Below are 19,646 nucleotides of genomic sequence, written 5' to 3' on the forward strand. Positions count from 1 at the left end.
TTGTAATCTTTATATACAAGTAGCTTCCCCGCACCGTGGTCCGCGCTCGGCGCACCATGCGCGCGACCACTTTGTGCGCCTGAATAGGAAGTGGTTGCACACATGGTGCACCGAGCACAGACCACGGTGCGGTGAAGCTACTTGTATACAAAGATTACTAAAGCGTTTAAACACTTTACATCTGTTTAAAACCATAACGAAAATAAGCTCTTGCACCAGCTCACCGTGACCTGGTGCACGGCATCTGCACCTTATAACCTCCTTTAAACTCAAAACCAAAAGGAATGTATAAGCATTAAGGCGGAAGAAAATAAATACAACACCCAAGGTAAAAGCGTTAACAAAGCATATACAGAAAAGAGGCCCAATAGTCATATGGAATTTAAAAATTGAAGTGATTCAAAGCTGTAGGAAGTAGTGTCCATCAACTTATGAGACACTGTACACATATATGTTAAAATAACAGGAACAACGTTCTGTTAGTATTGTTTATTTTTTTAGCTCTTACGTTTTATTCATTTTAGTCTTCATCAAATCTCACTTTTTAAAAAAAAGAAGTAAAATTCTGAAAACGACAGATAATATTACATAAACATTGCCTCCATCCCCTTTTTATAGACTTTATTGTTAAAAAAAAAAAAGACTCCGACCTTTCACTGTGATTTACTTTGTAGAAAAAAAATAATGCAATTGAAGATATTAACAATACAATGGAATCAATACAAATTATAATGGATCGCTTTCTTTCCATTATTCTCTATTTTTTAACTGAAGAATTAAACAGAAAGCATAACCGTGATATAAACTAGCCATTAAATAGAAAATCTGAAATAGAAAGATTTATTAAGGTCCACAAGTCTAATGACAGACATACAAAGCCTGTTTACATTGTGCGTTATTTTTCGAGTTTTCATTTTCAAAACCATATAGCTGGGACACAACTGTTACAAGTATTAGTATCTTTCCCCCTTGCTGAGCACAGCTCTGGATAACCAGTTGAGGTTAAAGGCTTTGACTGCTTGGAAACTGAGGGTGCATCTACACGTTCAGTTTTTCAGATTTAATGTCCAAACCAGGAGTAGAGTGAAAAAAGAGTAAGAGTAATACATTACATTACATACTGTCAGGCTTAGAGGTTGTGGATCCTCTGAACCACTGCGGACGATGGCACAAGTCACTACCTGGGACCGGAGTCTAAGTGGCACCCGGTTTTCACCAGAGCCCGCCGCAAAGCGGGTTGGACTTGCTGCGGCGTGGTACCACCAGGTCGTTCCGCAGGCGTGACTTGTCCGCAGTGGCAGCCAAGGTCGAGGTACAGAATCGGCAGGCAATCTCGTGGTCGGGGTCAGGCAGGAGGTCAGGACGGGCAGCACAGGTTCGTAGTCAGAGTCGTAGCAACAGGTCAGGACAGGCGGCACAGGAGCGTAATCAGACACGGAGCAGGGGTCACAACAGGAAATCTCAAGAACAGCACAGGGCATCAAAACAGCTTTCTCTAGGGCGCAAGGCACAAAGATCCGGCAGGGCTTGCAGGAAGAGGCAGGCTTAAATAGAATTGGACAATTTGGCCAGCGCCAATTAATGGCGCACTGGCCCTTTAAATTTCCTAGAGGTGTCGCGCGCGCGCCCGGAGGCACGGGACCGCGCGCGCACGGAGCGAGGCCGGGACTCGGGAGCGGGGAGAGGTGAGATGCGCTGGCGTGGCGCCTGCAGGGAGCGAGAGGCACGGGTGAGCCCGCGACCCGCGATGTGGGTCGCGGGTCCACCCGTGACACATACATTACTGTATATGTTCTTACCCATTATGATCCTCAGCTGCTTTTTGCTGAAACTGAATGTGTGGACGCACCCTCAAGATCACAATGTCACGCTGCAACTCACTCATTAATGTAGGTGAATGGAGTTGTGTTTCAATCCTGACAAAGTTGCGACCACAACTCCTATAAATATGGCAGCCCCAGATGTGCAGCCCTAGTCTAAGGCTGGATTCACACTGCCGTTGCCCACCGCACCGTAGCACGGCGGGCGCACGGCAGCGCGCGGGGAGAAAAGGAGGAGGAGGTGAGCGCTGCTCATCCCTGCCCCTCTCCATAGGGATATATGACGCACGGCGCCGTGTGCCGTGAAAAGATAGGACATGTCCTATCGGACCATTGCCGTCTATGGGGGATGTATATCGGCCGTATATACGTCCCCAATGCGGCAGTATGAATGTAGCCTAAAAGACAAAATAACTTAAAGGACACCTGTCATCAGGTCTATGTCACTTGTCCTGTCACTACTACCTGTTGGAGCAGCTCACAAGGATCCCATCCCAGCCTTTATCTAGTTATTTCATTGTAAAATCATCTATTTTTTATCATGTAAATGAGGCTGGTCACATGGTCAGAGGCAGTGATGTCACCCCTGTTACCCCTCCCCTCTCCTCCCCCTGCTCATGTCTGTGTGTAATGTATAGTAAAGTATTGCTGGTATCTGTGCTGCATCTGCTGACATGCTGCATCCTCCTAATACACAGGTGAGAGACACAGACATCAGTTACACATGAATCTGACATGTTCTGTTGTAACATGAGTGCCTGGAGCTGCTCTATCTCTCCTACACACACACACACATGCACACACAGGCTGCAGGGGGCGTGGCCACCAGCACCAGGAAGCACATCATTATACAGCCTCACATCGTTATACAGGCTGTCAGTCATGCACTGGGGGTGTGGCTGTGCCTCCCACTCATGAATAAGGTGGACAGCTTGAATATGCTAATGCTTCATTGGACATTTCACAGGTCATTTGCATACAGCTTTAGGACCTCATTGCTTAGGTTTACAGGCATGTAGAGGGACAGTGAAGGGATAGAGGCAATGCTCTCTAATGGCAGTTTATGAAAATATATTTAGTTTAGGGGGGTTATTTTGCATGACGGGTTCTCTTTAATTCTCAACTGAGAAATCATTTATAGTATATATAATCTATTATGTTTTGATGTTAACTTTAAAGGGGCTGAGGTGGTGGTATATAAAATACCTAGAAATATTACAATGATACAAATAATCTTTTAAAGGAAACCTCCCACTATGGATCTACCTATTAAGGTAGATCCGGTGGTAGGTGCATCTAATGTATGTAAGGATAGCCCTTTTTAGGGCTAATCCTTTACTCCACTCTATCTTTTAACAGGGTAGTATGCAAATTTTCTAAAGAGGCTACTGGAGCGCGGAGTAGCCGGAGATTAGGGTTTCCCAATAAATGACAGTAATCCCCAATTCAGTTCTACCAATCAGAAATGTGAATTATTTATAGGAAAGTTGTATTTAAAGGGGTTTTTTTTGCAGAGAACAGTACAATGGAAAGATCTGTCCATCTCCTGCGTTTGGGATCCATGCCTCAGACCGGAGTCTAAGTGGCACCCGGTCTTCACCAAAGCATCAGAGGTGCGCTGGCCCTTTAAATTTCCTGAAGCTGGCTTGAGCGCCCTAGGAAATGGATACATGTGCGCACGGCCGCTGGGCGGGAGTCAGGAACGGGGACAGGTGAGTGAGTGTATCGGAGCGCTGCGGCACACGGAGGATCACGGGTTAGCCCGCGACCCGAGACGTGGGTCGTGGGAGCACCCGTGACAATCACATCACAAATGTACACATTTAAGAACTGTTCTCAACCATGCCACTTTTTTAAAATTATTTAAGGCTGTAAACACATATATGTGATTATTTGCCTTAATCGGCCACTGGGAGTGAAGGGGGGCTGCTGCTGCTGCCGGCGAATTTTCACATGTGAAAAGTCATCGGCTCCGTTTATTACTAAACGCTGCGCAGCAGCCTGCCCGATCAAGAGGCATATCGTCGGCATATGATAAATATTTCCCAATGTATATATATTCTCTATACCTGAAAATTATATATCTTATACTGTATACCAAGTATCTTATATTACTTTTTATCTAATGTCACAGTTTAGTCATTTGGACCTGATGAAAGGAACGAACGGTGCGTACAATACCTGATTTACCACTGAGTAGCGCATCTTGGTATACCTGGGTTTTCTACTAGCACTAATCCAGGTCCTATTCCTGTCTGTGTTTGTAGCACTGTCCTTCCATAGAAGTCTATGGGAATGTGAAAAATGCAGACACAACACAGGTGCCATCCATGTACTGTCTGTATGTGTGGATCAATCTCTAGGTAATATAATCACGTTATACTCCAAATGGTTGGCATACGGATAACAGATGGACCTTTTTTGCAGACATATGGCTGAGAAACTTGGAAAATACTGAAGACACACTGACCACAAAGAGATCTGCGGTTTGCAGCCAGAGGAAAGAATTGGTTGTGTGCAGGAAGCCTCAGATGTACAAACCATCTAAACCCAATGTTCTACTGGTGCTCAACATGTTTTCCACATTGTATGTGCAATATTCTTGTAAATATTCCCCAATCCATGTTGTTCATGAGACCTGGAGACATCGGATATAATGAATATGCATATGACTTTCTGACGCTAAGATGTTCTGAATGTAGTAATAAGCTGTTCATACAAGGGCACCTCTAAATGCATAAGATGCTCTTAATACTGAATCCCTTCTGTTCTGGTCAATTCCAAGCTTTAGCTGGCTCTGTTTTCATAGCATATAACGTAGGGCATTTATTTGTGAATGTATCACACATTAGATCAGATGAATCGTAAGAAACTATTTCTCCGTTTATCACAATCTTCCGCGGCTGCTCAGTCATCTTCTTACATAGTGTTTGTTTATGCTGCCAGGGATTATTATTACATGACTGTGACTGTCTGTAGCTGCTAGCAATCCATTCTTCATGCTTCCATCTATAGCTGTCAGAGAGCGCCCAGCTGTACATTCACTTCTATGTCATACACTAAAATCTGACTGTGGAATGGATTTATTTAATGGCGAAGGACACTGCAGGCACCCACCAAAACATGGTGATAATGGCGAAATATGGTGCTGTAAAATATTTCTTACATACGAGTTATGAGCACTGTGGAGACTGTCATAGACTTATATCAGTGTAAATGAACACCCATGATCTGGGCTTCATTAACAATATCCGTGGACATATGTCAGAACTGTGAACCTGTCCTATGTGCCAAGTGACATCAGATCATTTTGGAAATCTTGTTTTCTATCACAGGTTGGAGTTTCAGAGTGCTCCCCCTTTCCCATCACTATTAAATTTTTAACAGCTGATCCGGTCTCCATGCTGAGCACAAGTTATCAGGCAGAAAAGTCTTTCCTTTTGTTATGTGACAAGCACTGATCCTATGCCCCCTACAATCACGTTTTTTGTTCCTACAGGGAATTGCTATTGTTTTATTGTCTGTCACATAGCACAAGACTAACAGTGTATCAAAGTTATGAGAGCAGGGGAAATGCTCAGAGAACCCGCATCCGTCTAGTGATATTCTGTAAGCAGCAGAATGTGTCACTGTACAAACATATTTTTTTTTTAATCGATTCAACCCCCCACCGCCAATGTCAGCCTATGCCACCATCTACTCAGTCGATCACTCTAATATTCTATCATTATCCTGAAAGATGGCAGCAGAGTGTCCTTTAAACGTGTTCGGATTCTTTGCAGAATACTTTTTCTCAGGCAATCTGTAATACAGAGGCATCACTAAGAGGCAATTACTGAGAGATGTTCCAAATGTAAGTAAACATTGGGGGGATTGGGATCAAGGCTTGTACTGGCGCAGATTCTACGCCAGGCAGGGAGGAGCCTCTAAGCATATTCACACAATGCACCAGCGCTTGATAAATCCGCCCATTTACCGAAAGTATCCAAATACATTAGGAACACCAGGTCCAAAATTGGGTTATGATTGTTCTACTTCTGAGAACTATTAACATTACTCAGGATTTATGGGTGAGAGAAAGTGACACATTTTAGGGTCTGTATTATGGAGACATTACCCACATTTACAAAGGTAACCAAAGAATTAAAATGAACTTGATTTGTTGGGTCAGAGTGTTGAGGTACAATACAGACATGTAAAGCCTTTATGGCGCTGTATACCACAATATAATGTTTTGGGAATGGTTGTACTCCTTTCCTCTCTTGAATTCACTACAGAGTATTCTTTTAGAATGAATATTATATACAGCTTCAAGGCTGTCCAACAATACAATAGTTCATAACAGAAACTGTTATAACTGCACTTACTAAATTTAATATATATTATTTAAAGAAAACCTACCACCATGGATCTACCTATTAAGGTAGATCCGGTAGCAGGTTCCTCTAATGTACAGTTGTAGAGCCCTTTTAAGGGCTAATTCTTCCCCATATAATCAACCTGTCAGAAACCTTGCTGCTCACTGACTCGATCTGACTTAGGTTTAGGAAAGGAGCCTGCGGGTCTCAATGGACTGTGCCCTGACAGCTCTCCGCCCTCTAAGAAGTTGAGTGAGATAGCTGCCACCCCTTGTTATATATAGGCTGACGAGACACCTATGATGTCTTATGCACCAATATTATATTATAGTCACAAATTAAGCAACAAATGTAGGTAACGTCTCCTCAGAGTTATGGAATCGTTAGAACACAAGAAGGCTCTTATTAAATGAACGTTTAATATCAAAAGGACAGTGCTTACAATGAAAAAGGGTTATTATACAAAAAGGGTGACAAATTAAACAGACATAATACTAATAATTCCTTTATTTACATAGCGCCTACAGATTACACACCGCTGCACAGAACTTGCCAAATCGGTCCCTGTCCCCAAAGGGGACAAGTGCTGCAAGGTTGTAATGCTAACCACTAAGCCACCGTGCCGCCCTATTTAAACATACAATGCAAAAATAACTGTTTGATAAAATAAAAAGGGATAAGGAAAACAGAACTTATTACATTATGTGATGTTTTAAGTCTGGTGACTGGGGAAGCAGAAATGCAGAAGCTGGGGAAGCAGACCCCCAAATAAAGACAATTTTTAGATAGAGACTTTCATCTAAATAGATTCTAACATTCACTGACCAGTCCCCCTGGTCAGTGATAATTGACTTTTATTACTAGTAGTTGTAAACCAACCTTGTATGCCTCAGAATCTTTCTTGCTAGATATCTTACCCTGTGGGCACCCTATAAACTTGGTTTAATACCAGTTTTTCACTCAGATTCTCCTGCTTGCATACATACTAGGCATGATGATTTCAGTTGCAATAGTTTAGAGCAGTGATTCTCAACCTTTCTAATGCTGTGACCCCGCAATACAGTTCCTCATGCTGTGGTGACCCCAAACCATGCAACTAGCAGTAAAAACACAGTAAAATTGCGGCTCCGATGGCTTTAGGCGACCCCCGGTTTCGGTCGTTCGACCCCCACTGGGGTCCCGACCCACAGGTTGAGAACCACTGGTTTAGAGATTAGGTATTTGCTTCCTGTTGTAGTGAAGCCACCTCTTAGCCGTTGACATAGTTACTGCAGAAGCTTGCCTGTAATTATTAGGGACATTTGAGAAGCTGAACTATGGATTATGCCACATTTTTCCTTTGATCAATAAATCCAGATGGGGATGGTAATGTCATGTAGCCAGGGTGACATAATCACAGGTTCTTTAGCCTCCTAACATTAGCAGATATCAAATATATGCATGGAGTACAGTTTGCTAATGTTAGGAGGCTAAAGGACCTGTGATGATACAAAAATGAAAATCAACTTTTGAAAAAGATACCAGATGCATGGGCTGCACTGACATGGTGTTGGGTAAGTATGAGTGTTTCAACATTTAAGCTACCTGCACACAGATGGTGTAAAAATCAGCTGTAAAAAAACAGACATTGGGACAGATTTATGAAAAGTGTTGTTAGGAAAGACTAAACAGACTAAACTAGACAGTCCTATACTGCACAAGATTAATATAAAAGTCTGATGCTTGAAGATTAATCTGGTGCAGTATAAGATGGTCTAGTCATACTTTGCACCTCCTATTAGTTGGCTTATATATTATATTACATATATTATATTATATTCGTTGGTGCTGTGGGTCCATTGAAAAATGTAACATTTAGAGCAACCATGTGCCATCTGTTAAAATAAAACAGACAACACATGGTCAATTTTCTCTATAGGGTGTATCTGACTTTAGGGTGCATCTGTTTTTTCATCCTGAAATCAGCATAGCCAATGGTAAAACTGATGCAAAGACTTGATAATCAATAAACTAATGGTATGCATAACGCATAGAAATGTTGTGGTGCCCCTGTGATTAGGGGAACCAGTGTGTTGACTCTCAGCCACATAGCATACTATCAACGATCAGAAGATCCCATGATATGGTCCTCTAACAAAGCTAAAATACAGTTATCAAAGCCTTCAGATGTTTTAAGAATGTAAATAAATACACTAGGAAAACATGTTTGGGATCTCTGCTTTCACAATGATTGTGTACTTTTAAAATAATTTACATAGTATGAAAAATATAGCTAAAAACACAACACAGCAAAAATCACTGAGCCTTAAAGGGAACCTGTCACCTCCGATCAGCTAAATAAACCCTAGACAGTACCTTAGAGCACACTGTAGAGTCATCGCAATGCTTCTAATCCTGTTACTCTGTTGCTGTTGTGTGATAAAAGCAACTTTTATTCTTATTGGCGTTGTTTATTTATGCAGTCAAGGAGGCGGCACAGGTTTCTGAGCCTCATGGCTGCTCTCGCCATGAATCAAAACACGGCCCCCAGCTCTATGTCACTACACTCAGTGTTAAACTTCCCCACAGTCCACCTGTTAGTCTGGCACCGGCGTGTGCATCCGCGGCAGGCCCGCAGGCTGGATACCTCTCAATAGCACTAGTGCCATCCACATTACAGACGCATGTGCGGTGCACCTGTAGAGTCCAATCGCGTACGTGCCAATGCCAGACTAACAGGCGGACTGCGCATGTGGGGACGTTTGAAACGGAGTGTAGTGACGTAGAGCCTAGGGCCGTGTTTTGATTCATGGGTGCAAGCGAGAGCAGCCGTTAGAAGCATTGCGGTGACACTACAGTGTGCTCTAAGGTACTGTCCAGAGTTTATTTAGCTGATCGGAGGTGACAGGTCCCCTTTAAGGCCAAAACTGACTGTGTTAAACGAAACCTAACAGATGCTTAATGTAGATAAAACAAATCGTTCTTTATAAAAGTCAGAAATGAACATTGGAGCCATTTAATCACACTGATAATGCACTTTATCAGAAAATACTGTGCTGATTGGCAGAATCAGGTGATGCTATAGATCCAGACTGTTTCTTGAATTGCCCAGGAAATACCACCAGACTTATATAGTAAAATAAAACAAGAGTACATGGAACCATGTAATGGCTTAAATATGGCCTCGTATCAATATACAAAATCCCATTTGCTATGCTATCAAATGGTGTCCAAGATAGTGATGAAGAAAGATACACTACTGTTTTAGGCTGTATTCACACGACCTTCGGGGGTATGTATGTACGGCTGCAAGCTTGAGGCCTTACATACGTCCCCCATAGAGGCAATGGATGCACGTGAGGCACCGTGCCCCTCCTTACATGGGGAAAAGATAGGACACCTTTCCCTGTGTTACGGCACCGAGCGCCATGCATCGCAATGAAGAGGAAAGGGGTTTCTTCTTCTCCATTGCAGCAGATTTATGCCCGCCAGGCATACATTCGTGTGAATGTAGCCTTAAAGTGTAAAATTTCCATCCCCTCATTCATTCGGCTAAGCCATGTGTCCTTCCTAAACGGTAATTTCAGTACTCCAGAGTCAATAAATCTATACTATACAATAATAGACAAACTATATGTGTGAGATAAGAGTCATTCATGCGTTCCAAGCTATGGGTTGCCAGTGTGTGTGCGGTGCTTGTATCTTGACTGATGCTAGTGGAAGCCCGAGTTACACAGGCTTCATACACACTATTCAGGTGTCTGATGTTCTGATCTGTCAGAAGACAATGGACGTTAAAGTTCCCATGATTGTTGGATAACAAGTGAAGATCTTTTGTTTGTTTGTCCATTTTCCATGTAACAATGATAAAAGAATGAACATCTGCTTTCTGTTGTTTTAAAGGAAATCTACCATCAAAATAAAGCATGATAGACCAGGGACACTTACTCATAGATCTGGGTACTGTGACTGTGGTATCTATGGCCTGCTTCCTTCTAAAATCAATTTTTTTAAATTATGATAATAAGTTAAAATGTCTCTAGGGAGGTATTACCATACCATGCTGAAGCTTTACAGGCTGTAACACTGTGCAGGAGCACTTCCCCCTCCCACTGTGTGCTGAAACTTCCTCTACAGCAGGCAGAAGGAGGGGAAGTACTGAGGAAACAGGAGTCGAATTCTGACTTAGTATAATTTTAAAAGTTAATGTGGTGTTTAGAGGGGAGGAGACCATAGATAATAAATATAAGAAGATTGTGGACATTCTAGGAAAGAGAACAGGTACAGCGCCACAATAGCGTAATACTGTTTGTTAGACAGACATAATGAGCTTGGAAAGAATATTGCTCACCTTCAGAACAGCGTTTAAATCTCAGTGGCTACATCTGGGAGGACTTCTCCGTGGGACTTCCCGTGGAGTGGATAATAGAAGATTTGATGTCTGTTTCCCCCTTTATCAATGCGCCTCAGGTATGCTATGTTACCAAGGGAGAGCCCAGCACGGGTTTGAAACGTGTTTCTAATAGCATTTGTCTGAATAAAGAAGAAGTATTTTTGAAAAAAGCTATGGTCTGATGTGTGCGGCGCAATGACAAAGGGGGAAACAGACATCAATTTGTTCAAATATAAGAAGATTACCACAGCCACGGTGCCCTAGAAGTAAGTGCCCCTGGTTTTTTATGCTTGATTTTGTTGGGACCCCATCGGACCCCTCGTTTTCGTGATCTGTTTGGGAGGTTTCATCACTGAGACACCCACTGATCAGCAAATTAGGCCCTGTCCTGTGTGATTTCATGTGCTCAGATATGTGAATGGTGTATAGTTTGCTAATTATAAGAGGCTAAAGGACCTGCAATTATGTCACACTGGTCACGTGACATTACTTCTGAATGCTGAAAAAACATGGAGATGAGCTGCTGGATTCAGCCAGCCCATGCCACATCCACCTCCACTCACTATAGACATCCCTGGATACCAGGTTTAATTCTAAAGTTGCATATAAGGGGATCTAAAGGAAACAATTTTTAGCAAAAAGAAGAGTGTCAGTTAGTTACTAGGGCTCTATGGGAACCTGCTACTAGCTCTATTTGTTACAAATGTGGTTGCAGGTTCCCTTTAATATCTGTAATAGAATTACTGCAATCTGTATTATTAGAAGTAGCTGGTTTTCAATATACACTAAATATATATATATATATATATATATATATATATATATATATATATATATATATATATATATATATATAATATGCTTATGTGAGGTACATACAGCGTAGGGTCCATCATTTAATATTTATGGACCATCCTAAAAGAAGAGCATCAAAGCTGATACGTCCAAGAGAGAATTTATAAAGGCATAAAAACCTAAACCAATTAATACTCACCTTAACTGACCCCTCACTGCATCTGCACCGACACCAGATCACTGCTTATCTCTATTTCCTCTCTTGTGGACAAAAATGAAATTCCAGCTTAGCCAATCACTGGCCTGAACAGATACTCACCGTTTAGGACTCTTATGTTCCAAAGATTATAACTAAATAAGATCTTTATCCAGCCTTTGTTTCTAACATCATATTCAGAATCGTACACCAATGCTTCTTTCTTCTTATTTTTTTTTTTTTCTGTTATTATGTTTTTATTGTATCTAAGTGGTTTTTATTGTAAATATCAGTCTTTGTTTTTAAAACCATTGTGCACATGACATGATTTATTTATTTTTTAATTTTCTATTTTTCTTTTGTTTTTTTATTGTCTGATGTAAATTTGAATCATAAATTTAATCCTATCAAAAAAATAGATGTTGATTATAAGAATCCATACGCATTTTTCACAACCCATTCATCTATCAAATCATAACAATAGTGAGCGGTTGTGACACATTTAGGTACCAGTCTGATACATGGCATCCATATAGCTTTTATATGGCTGCATTTAATGACACTAGTACAGAATAAGCCATAAATGGAATTATCAGTTGTAAAAAAAAAAAGTCTATGTTATGTTAGGAACAACTCCTGATCCTTGCATTGACCTGCAGTGCAGAACACCGCCACTATCACAACAAAATGGGTAGAGGAAGCCACAAATGAAGACTCTGCAAGAATCAACAGTTGCTCCAGGAATCCTGTAGCCGTCTGGCTGCTAATAATGAATGTGGAATATTACAGACTACACATCATTTATTACATGCCACCCTCTCCTCTCCCAAACTGAATAGTACACAGGCAGCAACAGTTTTCCATGGCAATCCTCCATATTAGAGACACCATTCCTTCTCATTCAGTGGTTCTAGTCAGATTTCAATCTTGTTTACCTTTATAGATAGAAGGAAAATCATGTCCTGGACCATCCAGGTTTGTTTAGCACAATCCCTGCACACTTGGGCATTGCTGCAGCACAGCAGCTTGGCACAGGGCACTCTGTTGATGCCAGATGTGTTGCAGCTATACTCATCTCTTCCAGACATGATGCCCCCCTCCTTGAAAATGCACAGCTAAGTTAACCCGTATGACACATGGCACCCTGTCACATCACCACTTGCATAGCCATAAGGAATTATGGCCGTGCCTGACAATGCTACAGGACATGGGCTGCCTGCTAATAGCAGATCAGCTACCTGAGCATCCAGATCATGCAGCTGCCTACAGACTGCACAGTGTGGCTGATCCAGCTCAAGCCTCTTACCTTTAGAGGGTCTTCTCTGCTTTGTCTGCAGGGAGGAGAAGGTTCCCATCACTGCACCCATCCTGCTGGAGATGACACTTGTGCCACTTCTCTTGATCCTTTTTCTATGGAAATCCGCTTATATTGAAAATGTGCAAAACACAGAGAGAGAGAGAGCAGTGTAGCTGAGTGCTCAGCCCCCTGCTCGCAGCCTGCTCACCCCCTCTCCTCTATCACACTGACTCACACTGTAGTCTTCACAGTTATTATTCTCAGCAGCTCCCATCAACATCTAAATGCTAGGTAGATTCCAATAGAGCAGCAGCAGATTGCACTGCACAGCACACCTATTATCTATGTGTATCCCCCCAGACACATCAATGGTGGGGGGCTCCAGGGAGGGCTCTGGGTACCAATGAATGAGATGCTGTTCAATAGGATTGATAGCATGTAAACAGGCAGCCTGGAGGAAGGTACAGCTCGTGTTATGCAATACACACTCTGCATGTAAATGGAGACTGGCACAAGACAGGGTTATCTCCCATCCTCTGCTTCCTTCTACACACTGTGCAGATGCTGCATTGTATCTACATAATGTAACAAACATGTTATACTGATGTCTGTCCTTCTCACAGGTCTCATATGTTTCTCCATATCATCTATCTACTATCCATCATTCTGTCTATTCATCAAGCTGAATGTATATCTATATATTGTATATTCTACTGTCTGATGTTTGTGTGTGTTTCTGTCTGGATCTCTTACCATGTATCTGTCCGTCTATGCATTCTCTTAATTCTCACTTATGCCATATTTTACTATATGTATGTGATGTATGTGTATAAGACCGTCCATATATCCCACCATCTGTGCAAATCTTCCACTTATGTCAATAGTCCCTTTGTGTGATGTCTATCAGTATCTTCTATTTCACCTATTTATCTAAATTTCTCTGTTTTCTAAGCATCAAGATTGCATATTTATTTCCTATTCACTTACCATTGATATTTTTTAGTGTACTACAGTATCTTTCTAGTCATAGTAAAGGGGTTTGCCCATGTAAGAAAATTCTCAAATTTCAATCCTGGTGATGTTTACACAATAAAGATTATTTTTAACACCTTACTTTACAATTTTATTGATGTTTTAGCTCCTATTATTCAGTGATGGTCAGTAGTGTAGGCGGAGGCTCTCTAAGCACGATTCCTCTAGTTCTGTGTGCTATCAAGGTACAGGTTTATATACACTTTTATTTAGCTTCTGAACATTGTATAAGTATCTGACATATAGAGAGATGAGACAGATCAGAGATAAAAGATGATGAGGATTATTAGATGGAAGTATAACACACAATGCCACTCTGAGCGCTAACTCACCTATAACACACACAGTTCTGCTATATACCTCCCTCTCCTGATATAAAGACCTTATCTGTCTGTGGCTTGTAGCTTTGCTCTCCTCACAATGGGGCAGATTTACTTACCCGGCCCATTCGCGATCCAGCAGCGCGTTCTCTGCGCTGGATTCGGGTCCGGACGGGATTTATGATGGTAGTTCCTCCGCCGTCCACCAAGTGGCGCTGCTGCGCTGAAGTCCGCTAGAATGCCTCGAAATACACCGGTCTATCCTGGATGAAGGTGAGTGAAATCTTCGTGACACAATTTTTTTTAAAATGCGGCGGTTTTTCCGAATCCGTCGGGTTCTCGTTCGGCCACGCACCCCGATTTCCGTCGCGTGCATACCGGCGCCGATGCGCCACAATCCGATCACGTGCACCAAAATCCCAGGGCAATTCAGGTACAATCGGCGCAAATCGGAAATATTCGGGTAACACGTCGGGAAAACTCGAATTGGGCCCTTAGTAAATGACCCCCAATGTGTTCATGTGTTGTTGTTTGCCGGCAGGAAGTCAGTGTCTGTGTGAGTTCTTCCTGGAAGACATAAGGATATCTGAAAAAGGGTACTGACATATAATTGAATCTACTATATACATAATTTTTTTATAATTGGGCGCTATTAAAAAAAATGTATCTGTGGGACGATAAGTTCCCATAAATGTAGCCATGTTGTTCCTTAAAAAAACAAAATTGCTGTCACTGATTATGACAATCACTGCTGGAGTGATTACACAAAGAAATAGGTTTTGTATATGAAATGGCCACGATATACTGCAATCCTGTGGTAATGAATCCAGGTGGCCAGACAGGGCTCTGTAGTGCATGCACGGCCACCAATGCCAGGTATCTAAGGGACAACATGACTACATTTATAGCAAATAATCTTCACACTTGGATTTAAAAAAAAAAAAATTCAATTGTATAAACATATATAATATGACAGATGCCCAGATAAGAATACCTTTAAGGCCCCTTGGACACAGCCGGGTTCAGGAAAGAGGAGGGTGAGGAGCATGAGGCGTTTTCCGACACTTTCCACTTATTCTATAAATTCTACTGCCGGCTAGAATTCTCCCGGAGACCCTAGGGAGAAGGAAGGTGCGGTTTATTACCGTTTATCCCTCCTCCACTCCTCACAGCATCACGAGCAGAGCCGGCGCCGGCTCTATAAACTCAGTGGTCACGTGACCACTGGGTCTAAAGGGGTTCATCAGAGCTGCTGGGTCTAATCTGATCAGCATCACCAGTGACAGGTGGTTGTTACTCCCTGTAACTGGGGCTCTTATAGATGAAGAAAAATAATAAATGGGAAAATGTCCCCCAGGGGTCTTTTATGACCCTGACTACTATGATCTCATGGGGGACATATAAAGTAAAAGCACACATGCACAAAAAATATTAACAAATATTTTGTAAAAAATACATTCACATTTCCACATATAATTTAAAAAAAATCCCCTGCTACACTACAAAAAACATTGCCATGGTCGCCCCGTTTGCCCGAGACTATACATATTATATATCAAAGCGACCAGAACACAATATGGAATTCATGAGTAAAGTTCATTTTGAGTTAATTTGATAATTAAAACAAAACATGCATTGTATATTTTTTTTTAAAAAAAAGCCTTTTTTTTTCCACTGTACGCTTTTATTAGGTTTTAACTAACTCTATGGGGGGGATTTACTAATTGTGGCACAAGCACGTCTGTCGGCATCAGAGATCAGTCTCCTGAAAGCACAGCCCAATGTATTTAAGTGTGGCAAGGCTGTTAGTAATTAATGGGTAGACGGAACTGATCAGTCGGGCGCCATAAAAATGCCGACATCAATGAGCTGTGCGCCAAAATCTTACATGGGCGCCAAAAACTGCGCCTAAAAATGCCGACAAAATACACATAAATCTGGAGGATAATGTGGAAATGTTAGGCCACGCCCACTTGCGCCAAAAAAAGACAGAGGTGTCAGGTTACTCAGAAACATCTGTTCTTTTTGGCGCAAACTCATTATAAATGGTCCGCAACAGTTCTGCGCCAAAAAAAACATTGAAATCCCGGCATTTTTTTCGCACAGATGCGATAATACATGTGCCCCTATGTATCCAAAAAAAAACACCACAAAAATTTTAAGGTAGAACCCCCCCAAAAAAAAGTTATAGCCCTTAAACTGCCGCATACGAAAATTTGCTGAAAATTCCTGTCACCAGAGCCTTTTCAGGCTGCGTCACTAAGGGGTTAAGGTGAAAGGTTAAGTGACATTTATAGCAGGCATCCACAGCTCTCTTTCCACTTTCTTCTGCATAGTAGTACACACACCCCTTGGGACCTTGGGAACGACAGTAAATTGATTAAAGGTGCGAGGATTTTGTCTGCAGCTCATGCATTATGTATAGTAAAATAAATGTGCCAAATTGTAGTCCGCTTTATGTTTTATATATATCATTTAATTTAATGACTTTTACATGTAAATTTTAGTTATGTATTCTTATTTAAATCACATCTTTTAAAAACATTTCTAAATAAATCCCCTTTAGTTTTCATTCAAATCACCAAAACACTCACAGTAAGCCCTTAGTAGGATCCTATTAGGTTAGCAGTACAGTATGCAGGCCCTCCCCTTCTTAAGACCACCCAACTTACAGACGACCCCTAGTTGCAAACGGACCTCTGGATGTTGGTAATTCACTGTACTTTAGCTTTAGGCTGCATTAAACAGCTATAACAGTTATGAAAGGTGTTTGCAGTTAAGCTTTATTGTTAATCCTGGTTCTTATTGTCAGTCTTGGAGGTTGTGGATCCTCTGAACCACTGCAGATGATGATACAAGCCACTACCTGAGACCGGATTCTAAGTGGCACCCGGTTTTCACCAGAGCCCGGCGCAAAGCGGGTTGGATTTGCTGCAGCGTGGTACCACCAGGACGTTTCACAGGCATGACTTGTCCTCAGTGGCAGCCAAGGTCGAGGTACAGAAACGGGGACAGGCAGGAGGTCAGGACGGGCAACACAGGATCAAAGTCGGATACGTAGCAACAGGTCAGGGCACACGGCAAAGGAGCAAAGACAGAAACGGAACCGGGGTCACAACGGGAAATCACAGTGATAGCACAAGGCATCAAAAACAGCTTTCTCAACAGCTTGAAGCATGAAGATCCAGCAGGGCTTGCAGGAAGAGGCAGGCTTTAATACTTTAATAGAATTCTAGAAAATGGGCAGCGGCAGGAAAGGCTCGCTGGCCCTTTAAATCTTTTGAAGCCAGCACGCATCCCAAGGAGGACGGAGCAGGAGACGGGAATGGTAAGATGCGCAGGCAACGCGCTAGCACGGGTGAGCCCAAGACCAGCGATATGGGTTGTGGGAGCACCGGTGACACTTATGACAATCCAACATTTTTAAAATTCAATTGTCACAGAGACCAAAAAAATTTGGTTGGGGTTACTATTATAAAATATTCAGTTCCGACTTACATACAAATTCAACTTAAGAACAAACCTATCTTGTGCCTAAACTGGGGACTGCCAGTATATGGATGGGGGTTGAAAAAAAACCCCTACAGGTATTACCTATAATGTACCTCCTAATCTTTTACGGATTCTGGTATACTTGTATTCCATAGCTGTATTGCTTTTAGGTATAAAGTAATACAAAAATATTAAATAGATATTTAATCCAACACAAGAGTTAAAGGATCTTTCTGTGCTGCTATACAGTATACACACTGCTATAGGCTTTTTCTAAGAACAAGCAGTATCTATGCAGTAATATTGGTTTTAGTTCTGTATCCATGTGGTAAGATTGGTTTAGGTATTGTTCCCATGTGATATACTTAGTTATGTAATAGCAGCAACTTTGTAATTTCTGTTATTATGCACTAAATTTTAGAGCATGTAAAAACTGTAGACTGTTTGGGAGGTTACAATCTCTTTAGAGCTCAGTGCCTTTCTAAACCTTATGTGATGTGGTGTAGTAGCATAATATTGGATAATGATGTGCACAGGGCCACAAAATGTGCCAGTCAGGGGCTCCGAAATTCCTAGTGGTGCTCCTGACTGTAAGTCATGGTAACTGGACATTACAGTTAGTTATCATGATTAATTTGTAATTGCAATTGGACACGTAGGTCATGGGGTTATTCAGTTTGGAGAAAAGATGTTACTAGGGCAATTTTATAACCTAAAGCTGGAGAATGAAATATTTTCTAGCATTATTCTGTTTCAGTTCATGTCTGCCTGACTTAATGCACTATAACACCATTCAGTAGGACGAAGAGCCTGGTAAGGTCTAATCACATTACAAACATGTATGGCTATTAGTTTTCCCAGATGAAGCCTGGGAAGATTGGAAAAATCATCTTTACACAAACACTTTTGAAAAAGGAGTCAACTTTGCATTAGGCTTTCCAACCTGTTAATATGTCTGTGGAAAAGAGATTTGACAATGTCAAAGTAGCAAATAGACATAGCAAACATATAGTATAATTTAGTTATCATTAGGAGAATCATTGGTATAATCATTTGCAATGTAAAACCTGCCTTTAAGCAGTAGATTGGCTGAATATGCTTCATTATCTGTTAAATAAGATCTCAGCGGTTTTCTGGAGTTGCCAAGACTAAGTAGTAAATGTCCAATGTTTAAAACATGCGGATGGAGTAATGGCCATACAGCTTGCCAGAAAAAGATAAAGCAGGTGCTTGTTACTCTCTAAAGTAAAATGCCAAGAACTGACTAATACATTTCAACATGGTAAAATAATCCAAAATGTAAAAGACACTGTAAAGTTTGGTGTAGAAATACAATGATACAATGAAATATATAAACATTTTGTTTATGATTTTTAAAGTTAATGAAAATGCATGTAACAACTAGAACTACAAGCAAATAAAACAGACTGTACAAAGAAATATAATCATGTAATATGTACACTTTAACCTGGCAAGACAAACCCCTTTTGTTTCTAATCGCCCTGACTATTTGTTAGTTTACCCTTTATGAGAAGGCAAATCATGTGTGGATTCAGGCTACAACTTATTGCTACTAGACAGGGGGATGCCATACTCATAGTTACATATTTACATAGTTAATATGGTTGAAAAAAGACATATGTCCATCAAGTTCAACCAAATAAGGAAAGGGAAGGGATGGAATGGAAACAATTCTATATGATAACATAACCATCAATGTTATTTTGATGTAAAAAGGAACCTAGATGCTTCTTGAAGCTCTCTTCTTTCCTTGTGACCAGCGCCTGAGGCAGACTATTCCACAGATTAACAGTAAAGAAGCCTTGTCTCTTCTGGTGATCAAACCCATTAAATGAAATCACCTTGCATCCGGCCACATCACAACAATTAGTCAGCTGACCAGTGAATACTAGTCATATTGATAGGGAGTTTAAGCATAGAAGTCATAAACATGTGCACTGAAT

The 19,646-nt window shown here is 41.3% G+C and overlaps 1 protein-coding gene across 3 annotated transcripts in view; it reads right to left on the reverse strand.

Moving 5' to 3' along the window:
* KCNIP1 (potassium voltage-gated channel interacting protein 1) overlaps positions 1 to 19,646 on the reverse strand; it is a 262,914-nt gene that overhangs the window by 75,246 nt on the left and 168,022 nt on the right. Inside the window, exon 1 of one of the 3 annotated variants that reach the window (XM_072145908.1) lies at positions 12,848 to 13,248. The exons of 1 other annotated variant lie outside the window; for it this stretch is intronic. In XM_072145908.1, the coding sequence (XP_072002009.1) occupies positions 12,848 to 12,908 (61 nt within the window). In that variant the 5' untranslated portion in view covers positions 12,909 to 13,248. Of the gene's footprint in view, positions 1 to 12,847; positions 13,249 to 19,646 lie in introns of those variants that run through there. One more of the 3 variants, XM_072145906.1, reaches the window with a different exon arrangement.

The sequence above is a fragment of the Engystomops pustulosus genome, chromosome 4, assembly GCF_040894005.1.
Source record: "Engystomops pustulosus chromosome 4, aEngPut4.maternal, whole genome shotgun sequence".
NCBI lineage: Eukaryota > Metazoa > Chordata > Amphibia > Anura > Leptodactylidae > Engystomops > Engystomops pustulosus.